This window comes from Pectinophora gossypiella, chromosome 6 (genome assembly GCF_024362695.1).
Source record: "Pectinophora gossypiella chromosome 6, ilPecGoss1.1, whole genome shotgun sequence".
NCBI classification, from domain to species: domain Eukaryota; kingdom Metazoa; phylum Arthropoda; class Insecta; order Lepidoptera; family Gelechiidae; genus Pectinophora; species Pectinophora gossypiella.
Window position 1 is genome coordinate 7,723,165 of NC_065409.1, and position 15,277 is coordinate 7,738,441.

Here is a 15,277-nt window from a genome sequence, read left to right on the forward strand (position 1 = left end):
CTTAACGTGCCTTCCGAAGCACGGATCATCTTACTTTCGGACAATCCCGCGATCAGCCAGTAATGTCCTAATCAAACTAAGGATCACAAAGTGATTTTTGTGATATCTCCCCACCGGGATTCGAACCCAGGGCCTCCGGATCGTGAGTCCAACGCTCAACCACTGGACCACAGAGGCCGTTAATAAACCATAATAACATATTTCAAGAGCTGAATATGGGTGGAATGCTATTTAAGACACATTCATCAGTCTATTTAATACCGAACTGCCATCACGCAATATAATTAGATTAAATATAGTAAGATAAGATAACAATAAAAGAATTGCTGTCATGTAAACCACTTTAATTGTAATTAATATTGCTTAATCGAATTGAAATAAATAGAAATACACAATACACATACTACCTAAGGCGCAGTTCCAACTACAAAATATAACAAAAAATAGATCGGTACAATATAATATTTGTCAGTAGTTTATCTGCGACCTATTCACATTAACCTAATTTTGTTGTCTCCGTATATTGAAGATGATGCTATGAACGGTAGGTATGCTATAAATAGTTTTTTATCATTTAAATTCTTAGTCAAAACAAGCAGTCCATACGAGTACAATAACTGTGGGCAGCAATTACCTACTAATGTGAATAGGAAAACAGGAAAACAAATACTTCCAACTACAACGTTATGTATGCTACATACATTTTAACCATTAATATAATTAGTGATCGTTTCATACAATGAGTCATATTTACCAGAATAAATAATTTTCTTTCACATTATTATGAAAATTGATAATTTTAAAGTTTTACCTACCTGTCTACAAAGTTTACCCTAAGACATCAGATCTATTTTTCAATTCTGAAACACGTTATCACTTTTTAATAAAATAATGTCATGAAAATTTTAAAACAAAATACCTATTTCAAGCAAAATGTCGATTTAAGCACATACGTAGTTTGGCACTATATGTAAATACATTAAGAAAAACGTTCGATCGAAATACTGTCAGTATAAATAGCAAACAAGAGGATTCTTTAAAAAAATAATGATTATCATCTCTTAACAAGAGTTTACTTGTGTTTAAAGTGGAATAGCACTTGACAGATTAACAATATTTACAGATTAACAACTCTACATCTCACTGGAGCGTCCGCTCTGATATTTACAATACGACGAGAGCGACATCGCTCGACATCTCTCGATGCTGTCACATCTTCACATCTACTTGACAAAACAAAACCATCATCATCATTTATGTTATTGGATCGGTGCGCAGCTAGAGCAAGCTTGATGCACAGAGCGCGGCTATTCTGCGTTACTAGCACTATGTCGTAGATCAATGCACTGACAATATAACTAAGTCGCGACTAATCAAACCGATATAAGTAGTCTAAACTTGAGCGATATCCCATTGACCCATTCGTACAGTACCTTGCCGAAGCGCAGCGCTTGATACAAGCAACAGTACAAAAATAAGTAAACATGACAATAAATATGAATGTTATAAGACCAGCAATCGAGTGGAGTGAGTCACCCCGCCGCCGCTTCTTACCATACTTAAGTACACGCTTAGCCAAAGTAACGCTGCAATGTTGGATAAATATTGTTCAAACGGGCTATTTTTTTTGCCCCAATTTGCCCCCACGTAAGATTATATACTTACCGCACACTTATTTTAACAGTCATTATCTGAAATTGACACAAACTTATAATTACAGTTAAACAATAATTGAATGCTAAATATGAAGAATATTCTACAACAAATATTCGCTAATACAGTGGTGTTTATGTCCTAATTGTTGTACTTTTTTGTTTCACTGTTGTTTACCTAAGAACTACTCCGTGTTACCAGGATAACTAAATATGTCAAAGAAAGGGGTCGTGAAGAATGTAACGATTAACAAGTATTGCACTTCGTCTGTTTGAACTAAATATTAAGCATTTCGCGAGATAAACACGAATGACTAGATAAATATAAGCATTACAATCGTTTACATAAAGAAACTACTGAAAAATATAGAATGAAATGTAAATACCACTAAACAGTTTAAATTATATTCCTTTATTATGCTTTATGACATTGTTGAAAATATTACGGATATGGATTATGAAACAAAACAAAAAAAGTTAAGTCGTCAATAACACAGTACACGTTGTAACTTGTAAGAGTTCACCGACTATGGTAACGATATAAACATTACAGATTAATTAAAATGCACAATTTACTTAACTACATGATCTCTCATAACCAAATCCAAACTTGAAATATTGCGAGTTTCGTGAGAAGATCTACATTTTACAGCGGAGGGGCCAGCCCTTACTTAAACTTTTACAAATTGGTCGCTCGAATTCGAATTCCTATACCACTTATCACAAGACGAACCATACATATTACTAATAATTCAGAGCACCTTATAATTGTAGAGATCATCGAATACTCCTATATGATGCGTGAAGCCATCACATGGCACTTTCGGCTGTACATAAATATCATACAGTATAACGTCGTAGATACATATTGACAAAATTTACACACCAAGTACAAGTCAGTTCGAAAAACAGGCACGTTACCTATATCATACGAATGATTCAAAAATACACCTGAACATACTTAATGACTTGAATGACGAATTAGAACGAGCCAAACGGCTAACAAATTATTTTGAGTATTCTTCCCAACTAGAGAGCGCGTCTTCCGCTGCCGAGCTTTTTCTTTGGGATCACTGTCATGACAATCGTAAATGAGATTTCTTCTTCAATCACAATGTTTTCTATTCTTAGAAGAAAGTACACGAGACAATGCTCAAAAAGGGTACAACACTACGATCAATTCGAACGCGGCATTAATCACAACTCGTGTCATATCACATTTGTATCACTACACATCGCTCTCGCCGTCGGTGACGTGAGCGGGTTGTCCGAAGTTTCGCGTGATGGATTCGCTGACGGTGCGAATGTTGGCCAGGTACCTGTGCGCGGGCTCGTCAGAGTCGTAGATGGCGCTAAGGGATTCGAGCGACACAAGCGCCTCGGAGTCAAGCAGGCGGGAGGAGGCGCGCGAGGACACATCGTCGTCGCGGTCGAAGTAGCAAGAGTTGACGTCGCTGAGGGCGGCCTCAGCGTCAGTGAGCCCCGCCTCGTTGAGCATAGACACATTCTCGAGCGCGGGGTCGTCCGTAGTGTAGCCGGTGCTCTCCGGGTGCGCACCATCCCCATCGCCCTCGCCCTCCGAACACGATGAACTCCATTCCGACTGGCTTTCCCCGTAGAGACCCATTTCTCTATGATTCGAAGTGGTCACCTATCAACAATTTTGTAGCATAAATGTCATATTCTTAATTCGATTACGAAGTAAGTATACCGATTAGGTTTATTGGAATACATACCCGGTGATGCAGTCGTTCTTGAATATCCTGAATATCTTTGTCATCTTTTTCTTTCTCGGCTGACCCGTCTGATTTTCGACCGCATTGGGGACTGAAGATGAAACATTTTACTTTGTAGAAATCTACTAATACTTATTATATAAAAGAATGGAGGATACATATTGGTGATAATCATACACAAACCTTGAATGTGGGTCTCGCGAGTGTGTTGGAGAGGGTAGTTCAACCACCACATCAGTAGGCAAGACACCGGGGAACTCGTTGGGCGCTACAGGCCGAAGCGGCGACGGCGCATGCGCATCGGGCCGCGCGGGCGACGGCAGCTCGGCGCGCGCCAGCTGCGTGATGGCGGCCAAGCCCACCGCGTGCAGCGGGCTGCTGTTATTGTTGCAGTTCCTTACTGGTTCTAGCGCCGGATTTTGTCCCCTGAATGACAAATACGGGTAAGATTTTCTCAGGTCTACTACGTGGTTGCAATATCGCATTCGGGTATCCGTAATGAGATCATTGGCCCTTTCGCAAAGTTCTTTGGAAGATATAGGGAAGTAGGAAATATAGTGGAGCACCTAGGTGCGGACTTAAGAGGCAGATGATCAAAACAAGCAACAATGCTGTGATTTACTTAAATGTGAAATAAATATATTATTATAATTACCTGAGTTCAAGTTTCAATTCCTTCCGTTCCATAATAGGAGGGTTACTCTTTATAAGGTTTTTATCATCGAGTAGTCTTTGAATCTCTCTCTCGAAGGGCGGTACGCATGCGACATCTGTGGGACTTCGCTTAGTGAACACTTCACTAGCGTCGTGGTTTAAATGCTTCAAGTTGTTCGGTCGGCTTCCTGAACTAGAAAATGAGTTTGTTCTTTGTCCAAATCGACTTGACATCTCCTTTTTGTCGGTCTGACTGCAGCTGTCCCGCTTTGCTGACGCTTGTAGCATGTTGATTATACTCTTCTGCAGTTTGTCATCCTCCTTATGGAAGCCACCTATAAGTTTGTCACCCAAAAAGGGTTTCTTGTTCAGCATGTGTTTCGCATAAATATCGTTGATGTTGTTAGAGAGACTGGGTTTGTTAGCTCTAATCGGAGGGTAGTCGTAAGGACTCGGGTCAATACGCTGCGGCCTGTTCGGCCAGGCTTGCGGTCGCGGCGGGGAGGGAGAGGCGTCCGTAGTTCGTGAGTAGCTCTCGTCTGAAGAGCTCAAGCTAGGTGACCGGGTTAATGAACTAAGTTCGTCGGCAGAGGAATGGACCCGAGGACTTCTTGCTAAAGGCAAGCTTTCGCTTGATCGTGGTCTCGGTAATCTCGCTGGAGGTCGTCTCTTGTGCGCCGCAGGAGGCCGGGGCTCCTGCGGTCGCGGCCATGGAGGAACTAGCGCGCGAGGTGGCGGCCACCTCGGGTTTCCAGATACGCCGTGCGGTGGAGGTGGCGGTGGCGTTTCTTCAGAATCTTTATTTCTTCGACCTTTGCTACCTTTGTGATTATTCCCATTAGTTTGGTGCCCATTAGAAGGCAGTAGAGGTTCATTTTCTGCAGCGACTGATGTTTCTCTTAGTGGGGGCAATCTGGAGGGTTGAGCAGCAGCTCTTCTTGCTGAATTCTGTAACATTGCCAGTGGAGTCGCTACGCCGCCATATGCGGTCGGAGGAGTTGGCGTTGGACCATTTGATAGATTCTGGGTACTCCCATTTGCTGGCGCTCTATCGGTTAAAAAGTACGTGGTCATTTCGCCTTTCCCCTTAACTTTAACTTTTCCCCTACACACGAACTGGTACGGCATGTCTTTAAGGACTTGAAATACTTCTTCGGTTACTTGCGTGTGGTTAGGCAATCCTGTAGAATCCATCCGAGACGCAACGTTGACTGTGTTACCCCATATGTCGTACTGTGGCTTCCTTGCGCCTATTACTCCAGCCACTACTGGACCTACGTTTATACCTGAAAATTGAAAGGTATTTTTAATGATACATTTTCACACCGGTATTTGAAAACGTTTAGCTACTTATGTCATACGAAGTAATGTTCTTACCGACTCTCAACATGAAGTTGTTATAAGAATTGTCGTTAATGTCCTTCAGTTTATCGCGCATGGCGAACACAAACTCAACTAGTGTGGCCATGTGTTTCTTGGCACTCGCCTCATCCGACATTTTCTTATCAGGAATCAGACCCACGGCAGCCATGTATGTAGACCCTACTGTTTTGATCTTGTCTATAGCGCTGAAACGGTCTTCGCCTAATAGCTGAAATTAATTAATATTTTTTTATGAATTGGGGAATACATACCTATATTACACCGTGTAACGAGAATTAAACAACAAGAAATCTACATTTTACTCGAAAACTTAATAACGCCATCGCGTTGTGATTACTTGTGATGGTGATAATGTTGACCTTTAGCGTTTACCTGACATTTAACATCAATAATAATTGTACTTCGGTTTGCGGATTTCTCCATGAATAGGTACTTTCGAATAAAGAAATTCCTCCAGCGGAATCTCAAAAATGAAAATACCGACAGACGCGACACAAGTGAAATAAAAACAAAAAGGTGCTTGAATCCGGTACTCACCTCATCAAAATCTGCGATAATCTCATTGAGCAGCCTCAGACACTCCATGCCCTGATTGTTGCCGTCGAGTTCCATGTAGAACTCGTGGTAGTTGGTGATGGAGGCGAAGACGACGCCTACGCGCTGGTACGACTGGTGGTACAGGTCCTGCCAACCGCGCCTCTTGCGTCATCATAGCACCCACCGAGACAAGCGTGCGACATGCCAGACACATCAGGATAGGGGCAGTGACAAGTTTTTGGGTAGGGACAATTATTTAACGCAAAAACAGATTATTACAAAGTATTTCTGTTGAACTTGGTCATTTAAATACGTAATATCATAAAAGTTTAATTAAGTATGATAGAGCACGGAACTAAATTACTTTCGGCTAAGTGTAATTTGGTTCCATGCTTTGAGGTTAAAACTAGCGTTTTAACATTTAGTGTAAATCTGAGCCGAGTTATCCAATTTGTGCAATTATTGGTAGTAGGTACACCTAGGACCGCAAGAGTAACACGAAACATTCCAAAATGTGCAGTCACCTTGTGATTGACCCCAATACTAAGTTTTGTTGGTTGTCACTTAACCCGTCCATCTGTGCAAAGTGCGACACAAGACCAGAAGCTTCACAACTTTACAACACAAAATGTGTATGAAAAATGTGTGATGATTGATGAGTGACTATTACTAATTGTATGATATATTGTTAATGAGGTACAATGATTCGGTGCAGATGTTTTTATGATAATGAAAGAACGTGCAGTCGATGTGAGCGTGTTAATAAGTCAAACGCTTTTTTTATCTATATAGTGTTAAGCGCGAAGCGTAATGATTTTGCGTAACATTGAACGAGATTTTTCTCTATAAATATAATGCAAGTTCCATAACGGAGTAAAATTGCTTCTCATATAAAAATTGACTATCAATAGTAATAATTCAAATTTAATTTCTTTTCGTAGGTATATCGAAAATTTAATATATTCATGTTTTGCAATAACTAAAAGCCGGAAGCTAGCAATAGTTACCATGTTAGTTCTAAACTGGTTGTCGAGGAAGTGTGTGGCCACGTGAGCTGGTAGCAAGTTGAAGAGGATCCTTCTATTTGATGCCTGGAACGTTAGACAAAGAAACTTTTACATTATATTATAGGTAATCAAGATTCACAAAGGAAGTACTTATCAGCAGTAGTGAATTATGGTTGTCTGGAAGTAATCGCTTTAAGAGATAAGGCCGCCATTTGCCATGTACTTAGTTAAGGGTCTTTTTTGTAATTATTTCTTTTTATATTTGGTGCAATAAAATGTATCGCTTAAGTAGTTTCTAGGGTTAACGGAAGCCATATATGATCACATTGTTGTCCGTCTGTCCGTGAAGACCTTTTTCGGGAACGCGTGGAGGTATCCAGTAGAAATTAACATCTAACACTTGAAGGTGTATAAAAATCAAGCTTCTAAATCAATACAATTCAAAGATGTAGCCATTTTTCATAGATTTCGTCGGAGAACTAAAAAACCTATAAAGGCAAGAATTTATTCGTTGATTGTATTAGGCGTAAATTCCAGGCCGAGATACAAACCTGCAGCGCGTCCATGTCTCTCTTCTCATCGCGCGCCTGCGCCTGCCACAGGAAGTCAAGGCGCGCCGTCCACTCCGTCTGCCGCGCGTGCAGAAGCACCGCCAGCGCCAGCGCCAGCGTCCACGCGCACGCCACGTACGCCGACCCGACACCGCCCGACCTGTGTACCAATACACTAGGTGACTAACGACTAAATGATTGACGACTAAGATGACTGACGACTAAGATGACTGACGACTAGATGACTGAAGACTAGATGACTGAAGACTAGATGACTAATGACTAAATGACTAGTGTGTGGCTAGGTGATTACAAATCAATTTCATTTTTCTTTTTGACTGATGTACGAATTTTAATTAACCCTTTCACGGACAGAGATCATGGGTTATTGATGGTTCATAATAGGTAATATGACAGCTTGTATTCGGAACGTCATTAGACGTTCTGTCCTTGAAAGTGTTAAGAACGACCTAACAAGGAGAATTACATAATAACGTTTGACCACGTTTATTGATGACGTCGTACGTGTGTATTTACAAATTCCATAGAAATTATCGTTTTGACTTTTTTTAAAATAGTACAGTAGTAGTAGAATTTGACTAGGTTGTCCTCTTGCCGTTTATCATTATGATCTCAGACTAAGATCAACTTAATTTCGCTGCAATGCCCCTTCCCGTTTTCCATGCGTCGCCACGCGTTCGCCATTTTTATAGTAGTGAGCTCATACCGATACGCACGTGCGGTATCAAGGGCGAGGTGTCAAGTTGACTAGCACGTGATCCATTTTTAACATTTGAAGTAAGTAAATCTCTGTATAAATGGACTGCAATACGGCTCACCACCTTGGTCTTAATAAACCTCGGTTAAATGCAAGTACTTAGTTCATTTGTACCTGTCTGATTGACCTCAATTGGGAAAAAAACCAAGCTTATGTTATCTGTACAAATCCAGTTGGATCAGCTGATCGAATGTAAATATTTTCCAGTTCCAAAATCATACTCACTCTGTCATAAGATCGTAGCAGTCGAACAGGTCCTTGTGGTAAGCCATGATGACAGCCATGTACCCTGCAGTCATGACAGCTAGGAGGATGCCCTTCACCAAGATTGGCAGTCGGAGGAACACGGCCACAGCCAACATACTAAGGCAACATCCCAACGTGATATATAGAGGCACTGGACACGCACGATGGTCGCCACTACTCCATAAAGCAGCTGCTACATCGCCACTAGCCATCCTAATATCGTCCATGGTCAGGTTATTTCCCGTTAGGTTCCTACACACGTCTACTTCTCGGCATGTTACCTGGAAAACAGAAAATGTATTGATTATAGAATCGCAAGCCAATTTTTAAATTCAATAGGGTTATCGTCGTACTCATGAAAAAGCTGGTTAAGTAATTTTATCTGGTTGTATAAACTTTGGTATTTACTGATTTTAATAACACCATCAAAAGTTATTTTCTTAGTGACATTTGGATTTTAAATTAAGTAAACGAATCACATCTTTATAAAAACTCCAACTTACCACATTAACTTGTCCAACAGCGTATCCTAGGACAATAGTGAAAGTAGTGATAGCGTTTCTAAGAGCGAAAGGTCTGGACACATCACACGGGATGAGTCTTAGTCGCGCTGCTAGCGTCAGAGCTAGGACCGCGGCAGACCACGCGAAGGCGGTTACGAAGAGAAGTAGGAGGATCGTAGTGCGTGGTAGTATGGCTGCTTGGAGGGCCCCAGCGGCGGCTAGAGCGCCTAAAGCGGCGCCTAGCGACCCAGCCCAGCCACCGTCTGTTGATGCCCGGTACTGAAAATAAAGTGAATCGATAATAGTATTGGCGATCCGCGCAAATTACTCGATACGTACAAAATCATCGAGTCTTAGATAGAAAATAGCTGGATTCTAGTCCAGACAAAACAGATCCAAAACTCACCTGTGCCTCTTTAGCGGAGTCTTTAAAGCAGAGAGTAAGAAGGTGCACGTGCATCGCTTTCTCCCGGTGCACGGAGCGCGCGTCGATGGCCTGCGCCAGGAACTTGTTGACGCGGTTCGTGGGCTGGTGGTACACAGACGAATGACGCTTTTTCAACGGACGCTTGAACTTCTCCGTTACCTTATTCTGTAAACACAAATCCAAAGTCAACACCTTCATTCCGACAAAACTTCACAACTAACATCGGAAAGTTCGGAACCATACATAGGATCAAATAAAGGGGCACATTTATTGTTAATCAAAGGGTAAGGGCACAAAAGGTCGACGAGAATGGGGTTCACGGGTCCACGGCATGCGACTCCATGCTCCATCAACAACAACTGACCTTAGAAGTAAAAGGTTCCGGTCTCCGAAGCAGCATAGCATTATTAGAAGAGTACAATGAAATGAAATATAGTCAACCAAAATGTAAAATTTAATGGGATATTTAGAGTCAAGTCTAATAGATTATTCAACTGAAGTAATTAAGTACATGAACTTTTTTTACTGGACTTTTATTTATGAGCAAGATTATTTTTTCTATGACTGAGAGAGTATTTAAGTCTTAAAACTAAATTACAGATAGGCGCTTGATTACTTCTTATTTTGAACAACTGAACTATAAAAGAAGTTGACAAGAATACAAGTCAGGTAAACAATATAAGAAATAATCAAACAAAGTGAACTTATCTATAAGTTAGAATTAAATGGCAGGTCAGGGCAGTCCATGCAAGTTAGTGGAGAGCGAGCGCGGGCCATGCCATGCGAGTGCTCAAGGTGAAGTGGGGCTGCGAGTGAAACACAGTTCGGTGCGACCGGCTTTATTCTCAAACAAATAATAAAAATAATACCAAGTGTACAATATTTTTTACATTTCCGAAAGAAAAACAGACCCAGCAAGAAATAGTGACAGTGATAGTTTAGTGCTCGTTTTGTATTCCTGCTCCTATGCTTCGCCTAGCCGTTTATCTATCGTGGACTGAAAGTCGTGCGATGTCATTCGCATAGGAGTTCCACACATACTCGAGGTGGTTGTACCTACAATATTTGAGGGGATGTAAACGTGTGACCCAATGGACAGTGGAAAACAATAATACACATGAACAACATTCTGTCTGCGCTTACTGTTTCAGCGGGAATTTGTTGTGGAAACAAAGTCCAAGGGCGGAAAATCTGAAAAATAACGAGCAGACATGTCACGTTAGTTGCTGGTGTATTCCAGTCTTCCACGCGTCGGTTTGTATCATTTTAACATAAATTTGGAATAGTTACTATCACGTTGAATTACTTTATTTAACTTCTGAACAGTCGCAAGGGAAAAGAAATGTTATATTCAAATTGGCTCTGTTTTGACACTACCAAGATAGAAGTAACCGATATCAATATTGCAAGGGTAACAAACAACGAGTGAAAGTTTTAACAAACCAGCAACTAAACGTAGATGTGTCGGGAATACCAAGGATGTTTGTGCTCTCACGAAGAAATTCTAACCTTCGGTTTCGGTGCAAAAGTCACGAGGTCGTGTGGACTACAGTTGGGAGTGACCGTTATGTTTTGGCTTTGAAACTTTCGAACCAACTTCTTTAAACAATTTAGAATTAGTACCTCGCAGAAACAAGATCCAAAATGTCCACGATGCGTAATTGTATAATTTGAAGTAGAAGCAGTAAAGATTAATTTAGTCAAAAATCACCACTCATAAAATCAATCAAACTACTAAGATATCATAAAGCGAGGTTATCATTGAACACACATTATGGCGCGCATTGCAGTTGGTAAATTCCAATGCGTTCCATGTACAAAATTTCCGAAGCGCAAAATCATAAAACCGCGGGAGATGTAGCAATATGGTCCCACTTATGACTCTAAACTAAATATAAGCAAGGAACCATATTCTAAACCGCCCTCTATGTGCAGGTTTAAAACGTGGCCACATGTCCGTAAACCGGAACAGATGTTTAAGCTGTCCGATACTTCTTAGGAATGTGTCCACGTTTAATGATTATGCCAAACGCGTCAAATATGAATTTATCTGTGCCACGAATACATCAAGTCTTTAGTAGGAATTATAAAAACATTTAAAACGTTCATAAAATATAGAAATCGAGTTTCAGAAATAGATAAAACGAAGAAGAGCAGTAGGAAATCGCGTCGGCGAAGGTTTTGTAAGAGTAGAAGTGTCACAGATAAACGTTATGAAGTGCAGTATAGTGCGTGAGGGCGTGTCGACCGTGGGGAGCGTGCGCAGGGCGTGGTGCTGCATGACGGCGTCGAATGTGTGGTGCGCGGGCGCGGGCGGGGACAGGGGCGGCGGGCCGGCGCTCACATCCTCCGCGCGCAGCGCCGCCAGCCGCAGCGCCTCCGCCGACCCGGGCTCCGCGTGCAGCGCGCGCCGCAGGTCCAGCACCTACGGAACAACACACGCTGACTCTCCGCCGACACTCGGGCACCGCGCGCGCCTCTCGACTCACTCTGTCCGGTCCTTCCTCTACTTAACTGATACTGACTATCGAAATATCGAATCACCTACGAGATTTAGGTACGTGACTATTTACTACTGTGAAGAATAGGTACTTCTTTACACTAAAATACTTTCGTAGCATAATAAAATTGTACGATGCTATAGTAGCGTTATAAATAATTTAAGAAAATTAAAGTTACGGAAATATCACAGGAATAAAAATCAAGAAAATAAAGCAATATTAACTTACCTTTGAAGATTGAGATGTATCACTCAGATGAGAAAACACTCGTTTACATAAATATATAAGAAATCAAGAAATAAATTCGCGGACATAGACATAGTTAGGTACGGTCACGAGCATTAATATGTATACACTTTGGTACCATGTCACATTAACTTTTTTGACAAATTGAACTGTAAGTCTCACTAAATGTCAAATATGTTAGTGCGACAGAGTCCTAAAGTGGGTACATTATATTGCTCATGACTGTACATTTAACCATGTCCATGAGCTGTGCTATGGAATACAATCTGCGGTGTATTGTGACGTGCTTTGGTGTCTATGCCTAGTTCCTATTTGATCAATAAAGAGTTCCAAGAGTGCCAAAACACGAAACAATACGATAATTATATTTCACAATATAACCACATTAGAACTATCACGGATAAAAGTTGTATGTAGGTATATCTTAAAGAAACTGGTATAATCAAAGCGTAGTAACACGTACAAGGCTTACCTTCCTCGCGGCATTGGCCTTGAGTTCCTGTGGGGAAGCGGCCATGTTGGAGAAGGGCACGTCCACGTTGAACTTGATGGAGTGGAGAAGCTGTACCACCACGTTGGACACGTTCTTGAAGGAGAGCTTCCGTCGCGACCCTGACCCTAGACCCACGCCTGTCGATAGGCACATCTAAAACAAATCATTAGTTGTAGCAAGAGCAATTCATAATGAATTTACTTTTTTACGGCGCTAAATTATATTGAGTGCTTCGATCGACCACTAAACGATACGAATGCTATCTACGTAGCCATCTACGTCGATTGACGTCCACACGTCAAACGGCTATTGGTCGAAAGCCTCGATATAATTCGCGCCGCGCTCGGCGCGGTTGCCGTTCAGAGCCTACTGATATAAATGTAAGTAGGTAGGTTATAAAAAATCAAAGGTTATATTGAAAACAAGGTTTCCCATACCGACAAGGCGACGAGTAAATTAAGTTAATATCTACGGGACGTATCTGGATATTCATTCGGAGTGCAACCACGAGACGCGTGGTAATACATTTTATTAGCCGATAATAATATAACTCACTTTTCTCCGCCTAGGCGGTGGGATGATGAAGTATGTTTGAACGGAGTGGTCCCTCAGATACGCGTTGCGACTAGCACCGTGACCTGGCTCCACTTCGTATGCTCCACCGAGACTGTCCAATGTTGCTTGTGTTATGTGGACCCGCCTGAAAAAGGTATGCTTGGATTTAGAACTTGGTATGAAAATTGTGGTTTAATAAATGGTAATTTTTAATCTAGTAGTCTCTGATTTTAGTCGTCACTAGATCGGTACTCTACGCCCGTATTGTTAATTACATAACATAAGAAAAGGTAGCTTGTATGTCGGCCTTTATAGGACACTTTGGTGAGTGTGCCAGGAACTTCACGAGTAATTCCACCCACTCCATTCCAACTACGGGTAACTAGGCGTCGGCAGGCATTTCATCCTTATGTTGTCGATATACAATCCGCACTAAACGTTTCGCCTCTTCCTTTTTGATGCGAACAGCGAACGATTGGAACTGCCTACCGTCATCTGTTTTTCCCACTTGTTGATTTGGGAGCCTTCAAGGCTAGAGTGAATAGGCATATGCTTGGTAAATGTGATCCACCCAAGACCATATCGTCGCTTACCATCAGGTGAGATTGTGGCCAAACGCGATTCTATATTATTATAAAAATAAATATTCAAAAGAAACATAAATAGCCTACATACGTCCCAGCACTGGGCACAGGCCGCCCCCAATCAACCGAAGGGGGTATGGATCATACTCTACCACGCTGCTTCACTGCGGGTTCCGGATATTTAATTACACGTGATGGGGTAATTGGCCCCAAATTAAAACAGATACCTAGGTACCTACATTGATTGCTATAATAAGTACGAACTCAATTAAATTGTTTGTTTCGCCAATAACCAATAATGCGAAGTTAAAGCGTAGTGCATGAAAATATAATTTTGTTTGACCATTTTGTTTTTGGTTTGGGTAGCCGTGGTAGCCCAGTTGGAAGAACGCTTGACTCTCACTGTAAGGTCGCAAGTTCAAATCCAGCACCGGCATAAACCCGTTTTTCGAATTCATGTTTCTATCATAAATGATTATCACGTGCTCAGCGATGAAGGAAATTCACATACCCGGTAGCCCAATAAAGGTTAGGTATCTGACCTAACCTTTATTTTTCCCTTCCCAGGTTGGAAGGTCAGACAGGCAGTCGCTTATGTAAAAAACCGGACCTGACAAATCTTCAGGTTAGGTAAGCGGACCCTATGAAAACGGGATAACGATAGGGAGATTATGATTTTTATTTTTTATTTTTTTTGGGAAACAGCAAAATAGCACAAATATATAACACTATAACAAACTAAATGCTAACAAAAAAAATCCACATACTTATATGTGTCTACTTAACTAACTAGTAAAAACTTTAACGCTGATTATGTTTTCGGTTTCACCTATGTAAGATATAAATAACTACCTACTTATTTTCATGATTAAGACTTAAAAGGCAATTCTGAAAAGCAGTATTAATTACATGATTAGGTACTCGCATGGCCATAATGGACTCCTCAAGACTCCTCAAGTCAGCAGAACAAGGGTGAAATCACGGTGAAACACTCGAGCCTAATTGAATTCCATAAATCTTATACGCGCCTATTACGTTTACAGGGAATATAGGTAGACCGCTGCGGGATACGAAGATTTATTGCCAGAATTTGCTATTCTATTGGCCCCGAATAAAAACTAGCGGAAAATTTACAAGTCGCTTCTAAATTTACCACACGTGTCGGTAATACGTTTAGACTGCGAACTAAGTAAGTAAAGAAAATAGGGCAAGAAAGATGTACTGATTTATGGATGTTACTTAAACGGAATTTTCCGACGTTCGATCAAAACAAGACAAAATATGGTAATGCTCGATCAACTATCCAACTCTATGAGTCATATTTTAATAAAAGATCTCTATAAAATTATAAACTAATTCGCAATATCCTATTTTCTAGAACTGCCATTGAAATTCGCCCCAACCCCTTTCGCAGTTGTATTAAT

General features: G+C 41.1%; 1 protein-coding gene across 4 annotated transcripts in view; it reads right to left on the bottom strand.

Moving 5' to 3' along the window:
• Nucleotides 1–327: 327 nt before the first annotated feature.
• Nucleotides 328–15,277, bottom strand: part of LOC126367434 (Ca(2+)/calmodulin-responsive adenylate cyclase) — a 95,664-nt gene continuing 80,714 nt past the window's right edge. The window contains exons 9-22 of one of the 4 annotated variants that reach the window (XM_050010936.1): nucleotides 13,270–13,414; nucleotides 12,694–12,867; nucleotides 11,723–11,899; nucleotides 9,454–9,639; nucleotides 9,048–9,326; nucleotides 8,524–8,825; nucleotides 7,521–7,680; nucleotides 6,970–7,053; nucleotides 5,963–6,109; nucleotides 5,420–5,633; nucleotides 4,044–5,328; nucleotides 3,572–3,814; nucleotides 3,389–3,479; nucleotides 328–3,303 (exon numbers count right to left, since the gene is read on the bottom strand). In XM_050010936.1, coding sequence (XP_049866893.1) covers nucleotides 2,881–3,303; nucleotides 3,389–3,479; nucleotides 3,572–3,814; nucleotides 4,044–5,328; nucleotides 5,420–5,633; nucleotides 5,963–6,109; nucleotides 6,970–7,053; nucleotides 7,521–7,680; nucleotides 8,524–8,825; nucleotides 9,048–9,326; nucleotides 9,454–9,639; nucleotides 11,723–11,899; nucleotides 12,694–12,867; nucleotides 13,270–13,414 — 3,910 coding nt within the window. In that variant the 3' untranslated portion in view covers nucleotides 328–2,880. Of the gene's footprint in view, nucleotides 3,304–3,388; nucleotides 3,480–3,571; nucleotides 3,815–4,043; nucleotides 5,329–5,419; nucleotides 5,634–5,962; nucleotides 6,110–6,969; nucleotides 7,054–7,520; nucleotides 7,681–8,523; nucleotides 8,826–9,047; nucleotides 9,327–9,453; nucleotides 9,640–11,722; nucleotides 11,900–12,684; nucleotides 12,868–13,269; nucleotides 13,415–15,277 lie in introns of all 4 variants that reach the window. The other 3 variants (XM_050010937.1, XM_050010939.1, XM_050010938.1) reach the window with 3 other exon arrangements.